The sequence below is a fragment of the Rhinolophus sinicus genome, chromosome X (assembly GCF_036562045.2).
Source record: "Rhinolophus sinicus isolate RSC01 chromosome X, ASM3656204v1, whole genome shotgun sequence".
In the NCBI taxonomy this organism is placed as follows: domain Eukaryota; kingdom Metazoa; phylum Chordata; class Mammalia; order Chiroptera; family Rhinolophidae; genus Rhinolophus; species Rhinolophus sinicus.
The window spans coordinates 46,104,392-46,124,116 of NC_133768.1; the positions used below are offsets into that span (position 1 = coordinate 46,104,392).

The 19,725-nt window shown below is 37.6% G+C and overlaps 1 protein-coding gene across 1 annotated transcript in view; it reads left to right on the forward strand.

Moving 5' to 3' along the window:
* The window catches only part of LOC109436875 (vascular endothelial growth factor receptor kdr-like), a 315,706-nt gene that overhangs the window by 226,848 nt on the left and 69,133 nt on the right, over positions 1-19,725 (forward strand). The window contains exons 18-19 of the mRNA XM_074323230.1: positions 8,615-8,750; positions 19,049-19,153. Coding sequence (XP_074179331.1) covers positions 8,615-8,750; positions 19,049-19,153 — 241 coding nt within the window. The remainder of the gene's footprint in view (positions 1-8,614; positions 8,751-19,048; positions 19,154-19,725) is intronic.

Genomic DNA, 19,725 nt, shown 5'->3' on the forward strand with positions numbered 1-19,725 from the left:
TGATTATTGATATGTGAGGATTTCCTGTCATTCTATCTTTAGTTTTCTGGTAAGGCTGTGTCTCCATTGTTTCTTTGCCTTTTTGTTGTTGTCTATTATTTCTGTGTGGTGGTATTCTATGATGTTTCCCTCTGTTTCTTCTTTTATTACAGTATATATTTCAGTTCTGGATTTTTTTTTTTTTTTTTTTTTTTTTTTTTTTTTTGTGGTTATCCTTAAGTTATGTAAAGGAAAGTTTGAAATTTAGAGTATTCCATTTTCTTCAGCACGCTTACTTTCTCCATTCCCATATTCTGGTTCACGCCTTTACTCTCCTCCTTTTTATGTTTCAGGTGCCACAAATTGTCCCTGTTGACGGTGGTCAAATAGCCTCCTTTAGTATTTCTTGTAGTGCAGGTCGTGTATTAGAAAATTCCCTCAGCTTCTGTATGTCTGGAAAGGTCTTTATTCTTCCTTCATATCTAAAGGATATGTTTGCTGGATATATTATTCTTGGCTCATAATTTCTCTTTCAATATTTTGAATATTTGGGTCTACTCCCTCCTGGACTGTACAGTTTCTTCTGAAAAATCTGATGATATTCTAATGGGCTTTCCTTTGTAGGTTACCATCTTATTTTCCCTGGCTGCTTTGAGGATTCTTTCTTTGTCGTTGATTTTAGATAGCTTGAATTCAATGTACCTTGGAGAAGGCCTGTTGGGATTGAGGTAATTAGGTGTTCTATTTGCTTCTTGGATTCGAGGATCCAGTTCTGTCCACAAGTTTGGGAATTTCTCATCAACAATTAGTTTGAATACATTCTCTGTTCCCTTCTCTCTTTCTTTTCCTTCTGGTATGCCCATTATTCTTCTATTGCTCTTTTTGATGGAATGAGAAAGTTCTTGGAGAGTTCTTTCATTTCTTTTAAATCTCAAGTCTCTTTCTTCTTCTATCTGTGTAATTTCCAGGTTTCTACCTTTGATATCACTTATTCTTTCCTCTATCTGGTCAACTCTACCACCTTAGCTGGTTATTTCCTTCTTAATTTCTTCTATTGATATTTTTTTAAATTTATTGGGGTGACAATTTTTAGTAAAATTACATAGATTTCACGTGTACAATTCTGTATTACATCATCCGTAAATCCCATTGTGTGTTTACCACCCAGAGTCAATTCTCCTTCCATCACCATATATTTGATTCCCCTTACCCTCATCTCCAATCCCCCGCCCCCCTTACCCTCTGTTGATTTCTTAATCTCCAGAAATTTTATTTGGTTCTTTTTTAAAATTTCAATCTCTTTCGTAAAATGCTCATGTTTTACTTTGATTGTGTTTCTGATTTCATTAAACTGCCTTTGTTTTTTTCTTCCATCTTGTTGAGTTTTTTCAGAACTGTATCTTGAATTCTCTGTCATTTATGTCACATAATTCCATATCTTTAAGTTCCGTTTCTGGAGTTTTTACACTTTCTTTCTGAGCTCTCTTGTTGCCTTGGTTATTCCTGGCAATTACTCGTTTATTATTTCTCTTCCTAGAGATCTGCAGGAGTGGCTTCTGCAACATGTTGATAGGAAGGTCTTTCTTTTGTTTTCCAGTACTTGTTGTTAGAATGTTTTATTTTCTCTCCGACTGCAGCCGTTTTTTCTCTCTCACATGGTAGTGCTATGTTTTCTCTGCACTATTCCAGCTTCTCACACAATCGGTTGGGGGTTCCCTGGAAGACAGTTTTCTCCTCTATTAATAGTTCACCTGGGTCACAGGGCTGAATGTCCGTGTAGTTATGCGGAGATCTTTTGAAGTTCGAAAGCTCTTCCTGCATCAGATTCAGAGCCCATATGTTTCAGCAATTCTGTTTACTCCTGCAGGCATCCGCCCAGATAGGTGGGGCTAGGGGCGGGGTGAGTTGTGAGAGGTGGTTCAGAGCAATGACGCGACTACCACCACACCCAGTCCTGCTTCCACAGCTCCCTCCCCTTTGCAGGAACTAGTTGGGCTGTAAATCCATATCTGCGGTCCACAGTTCTCAGAACAGCAAATATTCTGTTGTTTTGATCTGACACTGCTACTGTTCCATTTCTAGCACCGGGCAGGGAGGGGCGGGGCGAGCTCTTGGAGCTAGGGAGGTGGCAGCTACTCTCAGTGCATAAAGCTTCCGTTCTCTGCTCGGCAGTGAGGGCTTAAACCACGGTTTTCAGCCTTCTTCCCTCAGTCTTTGCTCTGACATCTCTGCCTTGACCGTTGGGTTAAGCCATGTTATATGCTGTCCCATCAGCCCTGTGGGCCATAAATGGAGCCTTAGCAGTCCAAGTTCTTCCCTCTCCCGCAGCTGAGGTAGTTCTGGGATGCAGGGAGCTCAGATCACTGAGCTACGTCTGCGTCCTGCGCCCGCGTGGTTCCGATCCACACTTCTCCCTTCTCTCCTCCCCCTCTGGCGTGATTTGCCCACCTTTAGGTGAATTCAGTAGTGGGCCTCTTCGTCCTGCCTGTCTGCTGTGCAGGGAGTCCTTTCGGGAGTTATAGTTGTTCAATTAGTTGTAAATTCCAGGGCAGCTTTACAGAGGCTCACCTCACGCCACCGTTTTGATGACATCCTCCATTTTCATGAAGTATCTTTTTCCCATTCACTTACTTTCAGTCTGTTTGTGTGTCTTTCAATTGGAAATGAGTCTCTTGTAGGCAACATGTGTAAGTGTCTTGTTTTCTTATCCGTTCAGCCACCCTATCTTTTGATTGGTACATTTAATCCATTTACATTTAAAGTAATTGTTGATAGATATACAGTTATTTCCATTTTATTATTCATGTTTTTGCCTTTTATGTCTTAAATATATCCCTTTAGCATTCTATTACTAGTTTGGTAATGATACACTTCTTTAGCTTTGTCTTGTCTGGGAACCTCTTTGTCTGTCCTTTGATTCTAAGTGCTAGCTTTGCTGGGTAGAGTAATCTTGGTTGCTTTTCATTACTTGGAATATTTCATGCCAATCTCTTCTGGCAGGTAGTTTCTGTTGAGAAAACAGCTGACAGTCTTATGGGAGCTCCCTTGTAGGTAACTAACTGCTTTTCTCTTGCTGCTTTTAAGATTCTTTCTTTGTGTTTAAAATTTGTCATTTTAATTATTATGTGTCTTCGTGTGGGCCTCTTTGGGTTCATCTTGTTTGGGACTCTGTGCCTCCTGAGATTTATGTTTATCCTTTTCACCTGTTTAGGGAAGTTGTCTGTCTTTTTTTCTTCAAATAGGCTTTCAATTCCTTGTTCTCGCTCCTCTCCTTCTGGTACCCTTAAGACACCAATGTTGGTACGCTTGATGTTGTCCCAAAGGCCCCTAAACTCTCTTCATTTTTTTGGATTCTTTTTCATTTTGCTGTTCTGATTGGGTGTTTTCTGCTACTTTATCTTCTAAATCTCTGATGCTATCCTCTGCTTCATGTAATCTGCTGATCCCCTCTAATGTATTCTTCATTTCAGTTATTGTAGTCTTTATTTCTGACTTCTTTTTTTGTATTCTATCTCAATTTTTATGTTTCCTATCTCTTTGTTGAAGTTCTCCCTGAGATCATTGAGCAGTCTTATAACCAGTGTTTTGAACTCTCCATCTGGTAGATTGCTTGTTTCCATTTTCTTAATTTTTTTTCTAGTGTTTTGTTTTGTTCTTTTATTTCAGTCGTGTTTTTTGTCTACCCTTTTTGGCTATGCCCTGTGTTTGTTTCTATATATTAGGTAGGGCTCTTAGGTCTTCCAGTCTTATTAGAGCAGCCTTATGTAGTAGGTATCCTGTGGGTCCCAGTGGCAAAGTTTCTCTGGTCACCTGAGCTGGGTGCTCCAGGTGTGTCACGTGTGTGGGTTGTGTGTGCCCTCCTGTTTTAGTTGATTGCTGTTAGCACATCAGTGGGTGTTTTGATCCTGACTAGCTGGGAGATTGGCCAGGACCACAGTGTGTTAGTTTCTGTGTGGGTGCTGACCCCAGGGAACAAGATTTTCCCCAGTGGACTGTGGTGCCTGTTAGTCCACCCTTTGGGTGTGCCACTTGCGGGGCTATTTGGGTGGTGCTCTGTTGTGGTCTGTAGCCTGTTACCTGGCGTTTTGTTTCTGGAGACACTTTGGAGAGGCTCTTGTGTAGGACAATGTCAGCCACCGCCTGTGACCATCCTGGGGCTGCCTTGTAGGAGCTACAAAGTGATCCACGGTTGGTCACTGTCTGTGCTGGTCCTGGAGGAGCTTGGAAGAGGCCACACTGTGAACCAGGGCCAGCTTTTACCAGTGCCATGCCTGGGGCAGCTGAGCAGAAGGCCCAGGGCACCCTTAGGCATACCTCCACTTGCCGGCTGCCTATAAGGCTAAGACCCTGAAAGAGCCCTCGAGTGGTATGCAAGTTTGATGAGACAGGGTCTCGGAGTAATCATGCTGGGTTGAGTGGTGTTCACCAGGGTAATATAGATTCAGATTTGGTGCCAGTGCAGAACCTGGGGCCACTCAACAAAAGGCACAGCACACTGAGAAAATTCATGGTCTGCCTAGGGCCCCCTGACTCCCAAGCGTTGTCCAAGTAAGACTGCAACATTGGCCCTGCTGGCTATCTGCTGCTGAAAGTCTCCTAACCCCGATTGCTTTTAGTTCTAGATGTTTTGGGGCCTTGTCTCTCAGGTGCATGTATAAATATTTGGGGTGCTCAATGTGGGTTTTAAAATCTTAGCTTCTCAGAGTGAAGCTCTGGGTTTTGAGTTCCCTCCCAATTGTGAGTCACTGTGACTATGGTGGGGTTTATGGTGAAATTTTGTCTCAGCTTTTTGCACCCACTTGAATAGGTATTTTTTTCATTTGCCTGATGAGTAAGAGTTGCTCAGCTAGTTCCCTGGCCCCCAGAGGAAATTGGTTTATATGTAGCTTATAAAGATCGTGAGTTCAGGATTTTCCTACATCCACAACTTGAATTGTAACCTTTGAGATATTCTATTATGTGTCTGCTACTTCCATTTGGTCTATTGTGTGATTCAAGTCCAACTTTTTCTTATTGATTTTCTGTTTGGGTGATTCATCTATTCTTGAAATTTGGGTATTTATATCCCAAGCATTATTGCATAGTTGTGTATTTCTCCCTTCAGGATTATTAGTATTTTCTTAATATATTAGACACTGATTTGCAGTTTACATATGTTTATGATTGTTTAATCTTCTTGATGAAATGGCCCTGTTATTATATAATGGCCTTCTTTTGCTCTTGTTACTTGTTTAGTCTTAAACTCTATTTTGTCTGCTAGAACTATAGCCATCCCCATTTTCTCTTGGTTTCCAGTTGTATGAAATCTCTTCTTCCATTTATTTATGTGAACATATGTGTGTACTTAAAGCTTCAGTTGAGCCTATCATAGGTAGCATATAGTTACATCTAGTTTTTATTAATTCATTCAGCATCTCTGTGTATTTTTATTGGTGAATTCAATCCATTTACATTTAGAGTAATTATTGATATATAAGTAATTATTGATATATAAGGACTTACTAATACCATCTTATTAATTGCTTTTTGGTTATTTTGTAGTCCATTTTTCATTTATTCCTTCTCTTTCATGTACTAATTAGTGTATTTTCATTCATCTGAAAGAACTTTTAACATTTTTTGTAAGGAAGGTCTACTGGTGATTAATTTCCTCAGCTTTTATTCTCTGGGAAAGTATTTCTCCTTCATTTCTGAAGGTTAACATTTCCGGATAGAGTATTCATGGGTAACAAATTTTCTTTTAACACTTTGAATATATCACTTCCCTCTCTCCTGGCCTGTAAGGTTTTTGATGTTAAATCCACAGAAAGCCCAGTAGGACTCCTTTGAATGTTACAAGGTGGTTTTTTTTCCTGACTGCTTTGAGGATTCTATTTTGTTTTGACAGTTTCATTTTTATGTGTCTTGAAGAAGTTTTGAACTGAGATAATGGGGTAACCTATTAGCTTCTTGAACTTGGATGTTTAAGTCTTTCTCCAGGTTTGTGAGATTCTCAGCTATTAATTTTTTAAATAAACTTTCTCTTCCCTTCTCCTTCTCTTCTTCTGGAACTCTGAAGACTTTGATTTGTTTTTTTGTTTGTTTGTTTTATTTTGTTTTTGATTGCTTGTTTTGCTTGGTGCTATCCCATAGAGCACATAGGCTTTCTTCTCTCTTTTTCGTTCTTTTTTGTTGTTTTTCTCCAATGACTGGATTATTTCAAAGGTTCTAGCATGTAGATCATTGATTCTATCTTTTTTTGGTCTATTCTGATAATGCTCTCTATCACATTTGTTGTTTTATTCATTGAATTCCTCATATCCAAAATTTGGATGTTTGGTTCTTTTTTATATTTTCTAGATCTTTGTTAATTTTCTCATGTTGTTCATACGTTATTTTCCTGATTTTGTTCAACTGTCTTTTGTGTCTTCTTATAGCTCACTGAGTTACCTCAAAATGGCTAATTTAAATTATTTACTGGGTAAGTCACAGAATTCCAGTTTTTTGAGATTGGATACAGGAAAATTATTGAAATTTTTAAATGATGTTTCCTTGATTTTTTCATTTTCCTTGGAGTTTCGTGTTGATTTTGCATTGAAGTAACAGTCACCTCCTTCAATCTTTACTAGTTGCCTTCAGTTGGGAGATACTTTTCCTTGGTTCTGCTTATATTTGGGGCTTTCTCCAACCTTATAAAAATGTACTTGTCTCATGCTTCTTGCTCTCTCTTATGGGAGAATTCCTAAACTTGCATATTTTCTCTTTATCTTATAATTTACCAAGCTGGCTTCTGGAAACCTCTCTTGTTTCCCTGAAAGTTGTGCTACAGCTCAAGTTTGTGGTTTCTCACTTGACCTCAGAGCTGAATCTGTTTTCTGCACACACTTCTTGTTTGCTGGAGCTTGCTCTTGCCACTGTATTTGGGAGGATGCATAAGAAGCTGGCTACAGTGTGGGAGGAGTTGTGGTTTTAACATCGGGGTATTAGAGGTGCCCACATATTAGGTGTGTGGATCCTCCAGTGAGGATTTTCCACTGGCCCTTGTGTGGGTTTCCTGCTAGAGTGATTTTCTGCTTATAATTAGAAAGTTTAATCCATTTATACCTAATGTAATTACTGACATTAAGGCACTTACCTCTGCCATTTTGCTGTTTTCTCTATGTCTTAAACATTTGTTTTTGAAGTTCTTCTTTATAACTTTCATTTATAATTGATTTTTTCTAGTGTCTCAAGTGCTGTGCCATGTCACAGGTTGTTATGGCAAATACCTGTGCCTACAAATGCTTTGGTATAATGATACCTGGGAAGCTACCCCTTCCCTGGTCATGCTCCAATTTGTATAAAACAAAGAGAAGATTTTTTTCACTTGTGTTTGAGGGAGTTGCCAGGCATGTTGAGACATACAGCTATGATATTTTTAGAATAAACCTCATATTGCTCCCCCTGGCACTAGCAAAATGCACTAGGCGTGCTTGCTACGAGCTTTATGGCTTCTGCCAATATGGGGTATAAAGGATGAAAGGCAGGTAATTTTAAATGACACAGAGCTCTAGTACCATAAAGTAGATGCTTCTTTCTTTCCCAAGTCTTTCCCAGTTGTCATAAGGTTTTTTTGTTTGTTTGTTTGTTTTATTTATTAAGATCTTTTTTTTTATTGGGGAAGGGGAACAGGACTTTACTGGGGAACAGTATGTACTTCCAGGCCTTTTTTTCCATGTCAAGTTGTTGTCTTTTCAATCTTAGTTGTGGAGGGTGCCATTCAGCTTCAAGTTGTTGTCCTTTCAGTCTTAGTTGTGGAGGGCACAGCTCAGCTCCAGGTCCAGTTGCCATTTTTCTAGTAGCAGGGGGCACAGCCCACCATTCCTTGTGGGAGTCAAACCAGCAACCTTGTGGTTGACAGGACGCATTCCAACCAAATGAGCCATAGGGAGCTCAGTGGCAGCTCAGCTCAAGGTGCCGTGTTCAATTTTAGTTTCAAGGGGTGCTGCCCACCATCCCTTGTGGGAATCGAGGAATCGAACTGGCAACCTTGTGGTTGAGAGGATGCGCTCCAACCAACTGAGCCATCCAGGAGCTCAGCAGCAGCTCAGCTCAAGGTGCCGTGTTCAATCTGGGTTGCAGGGGGCACTGTCCACCATCCCTTGCGGGACTCGAGGAATTGAACTGGCAACCTTGTGGTTGAGAGCCCACTGGCCCATGTGGGAATCAAACCCGCAGCCTTCGGAGTTAGGAGCATGGAGCTCTAACTGCCTGAGACACCAGGCCGGCCCTGTCATAAGGTTTTGACTAGGTTCACAGTTATGCAAAAGATTATTCTGAACCTTTTTGCCACCTCATTAGTTGATTTTTGGGGTGGACATAACCATAGATTTGCCTACTCTGCCATGTTGGGCACTATCCCTCTTTTATTATTGATTTTTAACTAGTTCTTTATAATATGGTAATTAATTTGTTATGTTCATGTAACTATTTTCCTAGTTTGTTGTTTTTGTTTTAATTTTTCTTCATGGAGTGTTCTTTATTATATTTATGTTCTTGATGTGTCATTTTGACTTTATGAAGAACACCATAATGTAAAATGGGAAACTCTAGAGACCTAGTACATCATCAGAAGATCGAAAAAGTAATAACATGGTTTTACTTTTCCTTTCTGCAGCCCAGTGTGTCAGAAATCAAAACTGGCTACCTTTCCATCATCATGGATCCTGAAGAGATGCCCCTTGATCAACAATGTGACAGACTTCCTTATGATGGCTCTAAATGGGAATTCCCTAGGGACCGGTTACAGCTGGGTGAGCAGCAATCTCTGTTATGTGACACTTCCACATATCTTTCACTATAGTTACAATATCATTGAGTAAAATGCCCCCAAAGAAGTAGTGACTTCAAATCCAGAATAAACTTGGTGTATTGTATGTAGTGCTGTTTAACTGCATTCAGGATGGACCAAGACAAAGTGGGATGCGTTTCAAAGATGGTAATGGGGAGAGGAGAAGCCATATATTAGGGGAGCAGAATGGCATTGTACACATAGCATGAGACTGAGAGGTTTTAGATGTACAAACTCAGTGACCTTAGGCAAGTCAAGTTGCTTAACTTCTCTGATCCCCTTTTTTTTATTTTTTTTTTATTTTTAAAAAATAAACTCATAGACACAGACAATAGTTTAGTGGTTGCCAGAGGGTAAGGGGGGCGGGGGGTGGGTGGTGGGTGATGAGGGTAAGGGGGATCGAATATATGGTGATGGAAGGAGAACTGACTCTGGGTGATGAACACACAATGGGATTTATAGATGATGTAATACAGAATTGTACACCTGAAATCTATGTAATTTTACTAACAATTGTCACCCCAATAAATTTAATTTAAAAAAAAATAAAAATAATTGTTTTATTTTTCATTACAATTGACATACAATATTAGTTTCAAGTGTACAACATAGTGATTAGATATTGGTATAACTTATAAAGTAATCAACCCAATAATTCTAGTACCCATCTGACACTATACATAGTTGTTACAATAATTTTTGCTATGTTCCTTATGCTGTATTTCATATCCCCATGACTATTTTGTAACTACTAATTTGTACTTCTTAGTCCCTTCCCCCTTTTCACCCATCCCCCAAAACCCTCCCAGTTGACAACCATCAAAATGATCTCTGCATCTCTGAGTTTGTTTCTATATTGTTTGTTTGTTTTTTTCTTTAGATTCCACATATAAGTGAAATCATATGGCATTTATCTTTCTCTGTGCGACTCTATTTAGTACAATACACTCCAGATCCATCTATGTTGTTACAGATGGCAAGACTTCATTTTTTTATGGCTGAGTAATATTCATATATATATATATATATATATATATATATATATATATATCACCTCTAATTTATCCATTCAACCATTGATGGACACCCAGGTTGCCTCCATATCTTGGCTATTGTAAATAATTCTGCAATGAACCTATAGATACACATGTCCCTTTGAAGTAGTGTTTTGAGTTTCTTCAGATAAATACCCGGAAGTGAAATTACTGGATCCTTCTTTGTCTCTTGTTATTGCCTTTGTTTTGAAGTCTATTTTGCCTTCTATAAGTATTGTTACCACAGCTTTTTGTTTATTTGTTTGCATTTTCATGAGATATCTTTTTCCATCTCTTTACTATAAGTCTCTGTGTGTCTTTCCATCTGAAGTGAGTCTCTTTTAGGCAGCATATGTAAGGGTCTTGTTTTCTTATTCATTTAGCTACCCTATCATTTGGAGCATTTCAGCCATTTACATTTAAATAATTGTTGATAGATATGTAGTTATTCCATTTTAATATTCATATTTTTAATTTTTTTCTCATTCTTCTTAAAGAAGTTTCTCTAACATTTCTTGTAATACTGATTTGGTGTTGATGAATTCCTTTAGCATTTTCTTGTCTGGGAAGCTTTTTATCTGTCCTTCGAATCCGAATGATAGCTTTGCTGGGTAGAGTAATCTTGGTTGTAGGTCCTTTTCATCGTTTTGAATATTTTGTGTCAATCTCTTTTGGTTTGCAAAATTTCTGTTGAGAAATCAACTGACAGTCTTATGGGAACTCCCATGTAGGTAACTAACTGCTTTTCTCTTGCTGATTTCAGATTCTGTCTTTGTCTTTAACATTTTTCTTTTTAATTATGATGTGCCTTGGTGTGAGCCTCTTTGCATTTATCATGTTTGGGACTCTCAGCACTTCCTGGGTTTATGTGGCTATTTCCTTCTCCAGGTTAGTGAAGTTTTCTGTCATTATTTCTTCAAATAGGTTTTCTTTTCTTTCTTTTTAAAGTTTATTGGGGTGACAATTGTTAGTAAAGTTACATAGATTTCAGGTGTAATATTCTGTATTATATCATCCACAATTTACGTTGTGTGTTCACCATCCAGAGTCAGTTCTCCTATCACCATATATTTGATCCCCTTTGCCCTCATCTACCAGCCCTTTCCCTCCTTACCCTCTGGTAGCCACTAAACTATTGTCTGTGTCTATGAATTTTTGTTTCTCATTTGATTGTCTTGTTCTTTTGTTGTTTTTGGTTTACATACCACATATCAGTGAAATCATATGGTTCTCTGCTTTTTCTGTCTGACTTATTTTGCTTAGCATTGTATTCTCAAGATCCAGACATGTTGGCACAAATTGTCCTATTTCATCGTTTCTTACCGTTGAGTAGTATTCCATTGTGTATATATACCACAACTTCTTTATCCATTCATTTATCAAAGGACATTTTGGTTGTTTCCATGTCTTGGCCATCATAAATAAAGCTACAATGAACATTGAAGCACACTTGTCTTTATGGATAAATAAATGTTTTCAGTTTTTGGGTGTTTTTTTTTTGTAGATACCCAGGAGAGGGATTGCTGGGTCATATGGTAATTATATTCGTAATTTTTTGAGGAACCTCCACACTGCCTTACATAGTGGCTGCACCAATCTGCATTCCCACCAACAGTATATGAGGGTTCCTTTTTCTCCACAGACTCTCCAACACTCGTTAATTTTTGTCTTGTTGATGACAGCCATTCTTTTTCCTTTCTTTTTTTTTTCTTTTTCTTTCTGCCTTTTTTTTAAAAATTTTATTTCATTAAATTTATTGGGGTGACAATTGTTAGTAAAATTGCATAGATTTCAGGTGTACAATTCTGTACTACATCATCTATAAATCCCATTGTGCATTCACCACCCAGAGTCAGTTCTCCTTCCATTACCATATATTTGATCCCTTTTACCCTCATCTACCCCTCTCCCCCCCTTACCCTCTGCAAACCACTAAACTATTCAATGACAGTCATTCTAACTACTGTGAGGTGATATCTCATTGGGATTTTATTTGCATTTCTCTGATAATTAGTGATGTTGAACATTTTTTCATGTCTATTGGCCATTTGTATGTTCTCTTTGGAGAAATGTCTATTCAGGTCCTCTGCCCATTTTTCAATTGGACTGATTATGGGTTTTTTCTTGAGTTGTATGAGTTCCTTATATATTTTGGGTATTAGCCCCATATTGGATGCACTGTTTGCAAAAATCTTCCCCCATTCAGTGGGTTGCCTTTTTATTTTGCCGATTGTTTCTTTTGCTGTGCAGAAGCTTTTCAGTTTGATATAACCCCATTCATTTATTTTAACTTTTACTTCCCTTGCCTTTGAAGTCAAATTCTAAAAACCCTCTTTGAACCCAACGTCCATGAGTTTAGTACCGTTTTTCCCTGAAGATAAGATCTAGCTAGACAATCAGCTCTAATGCATCTTTTGGAACAAACATTAATATAAGACTCGGTATTATATTATATTATATTATATTATATTATATTATATTATATTATATTATATTATATTATATTAATTAACGGGTATTATAATATATTATATTGTGTTGTATTCCATTGAATTGTATTATATTATATTATATTATATTATATTATATTATATTATATTATATTATATTAAAGACTTGGTCTTATATTATAGAAAAATAAGACCGGGTCTCATATTAATTTTTGTTCACATTAGAGAACGCATTAGACGCATTAGAGATGATTGTCTGGCTAGGTCTTATTTTGGGGGAAACACAGTACCTTTGTTTTCTTCCATGCAATTTATTGTTTCAGGTCTTATGTTTAAGTTTTTGATCCATTTTGAGTAAATTTTGGTACACAGTCACTGATAGCAGTCTACATTTATGCTTTTGCACGTGGCTTTCCAATTCTCCCAGCAACATTTATTGAAAAGGCTGTCTTTCCTCCATTGTATGTTTTTGGCTTCTTTGTCGAAAATTATCTGTCCATATTTATGTGGGTTTATTTGTGGGTTCTCAATTCTATTCCATTGGTCTGTGTGTCTTTTTTTCTGCCAATACAATACTGTTTTGATTATTGTTGCCCTGTAGTACAAGCTGAAGTCAGGGAGTGTGATACCTCCAGCATGTTTTTTTTTTTTTCTTCTTAGGATTGCTTTGGCTATTTGGAGTCTTTTGTGGTTACATACAAATCTGATGATTTTTTGTTCTATTTCTTTAAAAAATGTCATTGGGATTTTGATGGGGATTGCAATAAATCTTTATATTGCTTTGGGTAATATGGCCATTTTAACTATGTTGACTCTTCTAATACATGAACATGGAATATCTTTCCATGTCTTTGTGTCTTCTACAATTTCTTTTAAAAATGTCTTATACTTTTCAGTGTATGAGTCTTTCACATCCTTGGTTAAGTTTATTCCTAGGTGTTTTATTCTTTTTGTTGCAATTGCAAAAGGAATTGTTTCTTGTTTTGTTGTTTTTTTTTTATTTATTTTCCTGAACTTTCATTGTTAGTACATAGGAATGTAATGGAATTTTGTACGTTGTTTTTGGAGCTGGCAACTTTTCTGTAGTACTTTATTGTTTCTAATATATTTTTGGTGGAGTCTTCATGGTTTTCTACATATAGAATCATTTCATCTGAAAAAAATGACAGTGTAAATTCTTCATTCCCAATTCACATGCCTTTTATTTCGTTTTCTTGCCTGATTGCTCTGTCTAGGACTTCCAACACTATGTTGAAAAGTACAGGTGATTGTGTTCCTGAAGATAAAGTGAATGACTTCAAGTTTTAACTGATAATTGTGATGTGAGCTGAGGGTTTTTCATAGATGGCCTTCATTATGTTAAGGTATTTTCCTTCTATACCCATTATATTAAGTGTTTTAATCGTAAATGGAGATTGTATCTTTTCAAATGCTTTTTGTGCATCTATTGATAAAATCATATGATTTTTGTCCTTTATTTTGTTTATATGGTTTATCACATTGATTGATTTGTGCATGTTGAACCATACTTGTGCCCCTGGGATGAACCCTCCTTGGTCGTGATGCATAATCTTTATCATGCATCATTGCATTTGATTTGATAGAATTTTGTTTAGGATTTTGTATCTGTGTTCATCAGAGATATTGGTCTGTAGTTTTCTTTTTGTGTTATCCTTACCAGGTTTTTGGTATCAGGATAATGTTGGTATCACAAAATGAGTTACGGAGTATTATCTCTTCATTTTTTTTGGAAGAGTTTAAGTAGGACAAGTATTAGATTCTCTTTGAATGTTTGGTGAATTCACTAGTGAAGCCATCTGGTTCCAGACTTTTGCTTTTGGAAAGGTTTCGGATGACTGATTCAGTTTCCTTACTGGTGATTGGTCTATTTAGATTTTCTAATTCTTTGCGATTCAGCCTAGAAAGGCTATACGTTCCTAAGAACTTGTCATTTCTTCTAGGTTACTGAAATTGGTGGCTTATATTCCTTCATAGTATTCTTGGATGATGCTTTGTATTTCTGTGGCATCCGTGATAACCCCCCCTCTTTCATTTCTGATTTTGTCTTTTCTCTTTTTATCTTAGTGAATCTAGTCAAGGGTTTGTCAATGTTATTAATCTTTTTAAAGAACCAGCTCTTTGTTGCATTAATTTTTTCTATTGGTATTTTGCTGTCTATTTCATTTAGTTCTGCTCTGATTTTTATAATTCCTTCCTTCTGCTGACTTTGGGTTTCATTTGTTCTTATTTTTCTAGTTCTTTAAGTTGTAACATGAGTTTATTTATATGGAATTTTTCTTCTTTCTTGAGCTAGGCCTATAATGGTATAAATTTCCCTTTTAAAAGTGCCTTCACTGCATCCAAAAATTTTGGTAGGATGTATTTTCATTGTCATTTGTTTCTATGTATCTTTTGATCTCTCCACTAATTTCTTCTCAGTCATTCTTTAAAAGTATGTTGTTCTTCTCAGTCATTTTTTAAAAGTATGTTGTTTAATCTCCACATATTTGTGGGTTTTCCTGCTTTCTGTTTGCAGTTTATATCCAATTTCAAAGTCTTGTGATTAGAGAATATGCTTGGTATCATTTCAATCTACTTAAATTTGCTGAGGCTAGTCCCAATGTATTTCCCAATGTATGTTCTATTCTTGACAATGTTCCATGTACACCAGAAAATAATGTATAGCCTGATGTTCTAAGATGAAGCACTCTATAAATGTCTGTTATATCCATTTCATCTTACGTGTTATTTATGGTTGATATTTCTTTATTTATTTTCTGTTTGGATAATCTATCCATAGCTTTCACCTACTATAATTCTGTTTTGGTCAATTTCTCCCTTTAATTCTGTTAGTAGTTGCTTGGTATATTTCGGTGCTCCCTGATTGGGGGCATAAATATTGATGACTGTTATGTCTTCTTGTTCTATAGTCCCCTTTATCATTCTGAAACATCCATCTTTGTCTCTTGTTACCTTTTTCGCCCTGAAGTCTGTTTCATCTAATATCGGTGTGGCTACACCTGATTTTCTCTGGATACCATTTGCTTGGAGTGTCAATTTCCACCCTTTCACTTTGAGTCTATGCTTGTCCTTGTAGCTCAGATGTGTCTCTTGCAGGCAGCTTATGGTTGGGTTTAGTTTTTTTCATCCAATCTGCTACTCTGTGCCATTTTATTGGTGAGCTCAGTCTATTTACATTTAGGGTGATTATTGATCTATGAGTATTTCCTATCATTTTATATCTTGTTTTCTGAGCCTTTTTGTTGCTGTCTATTGTTTCTTTGCCTTTTTTGCTGTCTATTATTTCAGTGTCGTGGTATTCTGTGCTTTTTCCCTGTGTTTCTTCTTTTTTTTTATGTTATATATTTCATTTCTGGAATTTTTTTGAGCGGTTACCATTAAATTTATGTAAAGAATGTTTCATATTTAGAGTATTCCATTTTCTTTCTTTCTTTGTTTATTTCTTTATTTATTTTAATTAAAGTTTATTGGGGTGACAACTGTTAGTAAAGTTACATAGATTTCAGGTGTACAATTATGTAGTACATCATCTACACCTCACATTATGTGTTAACCACCCAGAGTCAGTTCTCCTTCCATCACCATACATTTGATCCATTTTCTTCAGTGTGCTTATTTTCTCCACTGTCTTGTGCCAGTTCAGACCTTTATTCTTTCACCTTCCATCCTTTTGTTGTCACAGATTATCCCTATTTATGCTGTGAGTTGATTTCTGCACTGCAATAGCAAGTTGTCTTTTTCCATTCTTTTTTTTAAATTTTATTTTATTAAATTTATTGGGGTGACAATTGTTAGTAAAAAATTACATAGATTTCAGGTGTACAATTCTGTATTACATCATCTATAAATCCCATTGTGTGTTCACCACCCAGAGTCAGTTCTCCTTCCATCACCACATATTTGATCCCCTTTACCCTCATCTCCCACCCCCCACCCCCCTTACCCTCTGGTAACCACTAAACTATTGCCTGTGTCTATAAGTTTCTGTTTCTCATTTATTTGTCTTGTACTTTTGTTGTTTTTGGTTTATATACCACATATCAGTGAAATCATACGGTTCTCTGCTTTTTCTGTCTGACTTATTTCGCTCCATTCTTTTTTTCGCGTATTTTTCTTCTTCTTCTTTGCGCTGTATGTTATGTTTAAGTGTATAATGTCCTATTTGATGTATGGGTTGCCATTTCCTAGTTCTGTCTGTCAGTTCATAATACTACTCATGGTTTTGTACTCTCTTGCGGTTTGTCTCAGGTCAAATAGCCTCCTTCAGTATTTCTTGTAGTGCATGTCATGTTAGAAAATTCCCTCAGCTTCCATATCTCTGGGTAGGTCTTTATTTCTCCTTTTAATCCAAAGGACATCTTTGCTGGATATATTATTCTTGGCTCATAGTCTCTCTCTGTCAATAGTTTGAATGTTTGATTCCGCTCACTTCTCACTTGTAGATTTTCTGCTGAAAAATCTGATGCTAATCTAATGGACTTTCCTTTGTAGGTTACCGTCTTGTTTTTCCTGGCTGTGTTGAGAATTCTTTCTTTGTCCTTAATTTTTGATATCTTCAATACAATGTGCCTTGGAGAATGCCTGTTGGGGTTGAGGTAATTAGGTGTTCTATTTGCTTCTTGGATTCGAGGATCCAGTTCTTTCCATAAGTTTGGGAAGTTCTCATCAACTATTTGTTTGAATATAAAGTCCTCTCTGTTCTCTTCTCATTTTCTTCTTTCTGTATGCCTATTATTCTTATATTGCTCTTTCTCATGGAATCAGACAGTACTTGTAGGGTTTTTTCATTTCTTTTAACTTTCATGTTTCTCTCTTCTTCCATCTGTGTCATTTTCAGATTTCTATCTTCAATATCACTGCTTTTCTTTTCCATCTGGTCAGCTCTATTAACTAATATGGCTATTTCATTCTTCCTTTCTTTTATTGAGTTCTCAATCTCTAGAAATTCTCTTTGGTTCTTTTTTTAATTTCAATCTGTTTGGTAAAATGTTCATGTTGTTCTTTGATTGTGTTTCTGAGTTCATTAAACTGCCTGTCTGCGTTTTCTTGCATCTCATTGAGATTTTTTTCAGAATTACAATTTTGAATTCTCTGTCATTTAAGTCACATATTTCCATGTCTTTAAGTTCATTTTCTGGAGATTTTTCATTTTCTAGCTGAGCTGCCTTGTTTCCTTGGTCATTCATGGCAGTTAATGGATTATTATTTCTCTTACTAGGCATCTACCAGAGTAGGTTCTGCAACAGGCTGATAGGAAGAAGTCTTTCTTTTGCTTTCCAGTAGGTGTTGATAGAATGTTTTATTTTCTGTCCAACTGCAGAGTTTTATTCTTTCTCATGCTGTAGTGTTATATTTTCTCTGTACTGTTCCGGCTTCTCACAATGAGGGGGTTCCCTGGAAGGTGGGCTTCTACTCTGTGAGCAGGTATCCTGGGTGTCAGGGCACCAACTCCATGTGGGGCTGTGGAGAGCTTCTGAAGTTCCAAAGCCCTTCTTGCACTAGTTTCAGGGCCTGTGTGTTTCAGTGGCTCTGTTTACCCTGAAGGGGTCCACCCAGATAGGTGGTAGCAGGGATGGGGTGGGTTGTGAGAGGTGGCTCTGTGCAATGGCTGTGACCACCAGCACATCCAGTCCTGCACCCAAGGCTCCCTCCCCTTTGCCAGAACTAATTGGGCTGTGAGTCCATGGCTGCAGTTCTCAGAGCTTCAAATATTATTTTCTTTTGATGTGACTCTGCTACCATTCTGCTTCTAGCACTGGGCAGGTCGGGGTGGGGTTGGGTGAGCTCTCGGAGCGTAGGTAGGGGTCGGCTAGGCTCCGTGCCTATGCCTTCCATCGTCTGCTTGGCAGTGAGGGCTTGAACCACCATTTTTACCTTCTTCCCTCAGTCTTTGCTCCAAGGTCTCTGCCATGAAGGTGGGGTTCAGCTGTATTATATGCAGATCTCCCAGGTGGGAATGTGGACCATAAGGGGAGTGCTAGCAGTCCAAATTCTTCCCTGTCCCATGACTGTGGTTGCTCTGGCATGCAGGGAGTTCAGAGCTCCATTCTGTGTCCTGTGGCCCAGGAGGCCCGCATCTCCGCAATTCCCCCTTTCCTCCTCCCCTGCTCACCCAGTTTGCCCACCTTTAGATGATTTCAGTTGCACATCTCTTAGCCTGTCTGCTGTGCTGGGAGTCCTTTGTGGAATTATAGCTCTTCAATTTGTTGTAAATTCCAGGGGAGATTTCAAGAGACTCATCTCTCACCTCCATTTCTATGACATAATCCCAATTTACATATTATTAACAGGTATGTGTTAACAGCTTCACCTGAATAACAGGTTTGTATATATAGGCCACCATAAATCTGCCCCAACCCACATGGTTCTTTCTATCAATGTCTGGCATGGCAGAGCCCTTTATTCACTTATTCCACACATATTTATTGGTCACCTACCATATATTAAGCATTTTTCCAGATGCCTGGGATATGTCAATGAAGAAGTCAGACTTCATGGAACTTATTTTTGATTGGGGGAATTGATAATAAATATTCCAGTGTAATGTTACCTAATGGTAAGTGTTATGAAGGGTAATAAGGGAAGTTGAAGAAATGGAGAGTAACAGTATTGTTACTTCACATGGGGTGGTGTAGAAATGCCTCCCAGAGAATGCTGACTTCACAGTTATGATGCCCATTACAAGAAGCCAACTATTCATTTTTCACTGGAGTCTTTCAGTGGCTATTGCTCATTTACACTTCTCATCCCCTCAGGCAAAATCCTCGGCCATGGTGCCTTTGGTAAAGTGGTAGAAGCCTGTGCATTTGGCATTGACAGAGCTTCAACTTGCAAAACAGTGGCAGTGAAAATGCTTAAAGGTAATGTTTATATTCCTTTTGAGGCCATTGGGGGCATCTGCAAGGATGCTTGGTGTCAGGTAGAAAACCGGCTGTAATAGATATGAAGTTGAAATACTGAAGGGAGTTAACTATAACCAACTTTCACCCTAATTTGATCAATATTTTCCATGGAATCTTTAGCCATGGGCACATGAGCCAATCATCATGGTACCTTGTGTGTTAGCCTATTTGTCCTCTTTTGTATTCAGAAACATAAATATAGAAGAAAAGATTTGGGATTTTCAGTTGTTGGTAAGGCGAATATGAGTCAGCAATGGTATTTGGGCACCAGAATTCTTACATAGTCTTCTATTGCATGAGTAGAATTATATGATATAGAATAAGCTTGGATAGAATTGTACCTGGATTCTGCACTGTTCAGTCTGCATAAACCTCTAGTGTGATTCCAATCTTGAATAGATAAACTTGTGTGTATTTAAGCATCCTAATACCATTCAGTCCATGTCTCTGATTCCACATAGAAAAGCATTTAAATCAAACTGGGCCAATCCGCCAATTACCTGTCCAGGACATTAATTCAGAAAAAAATT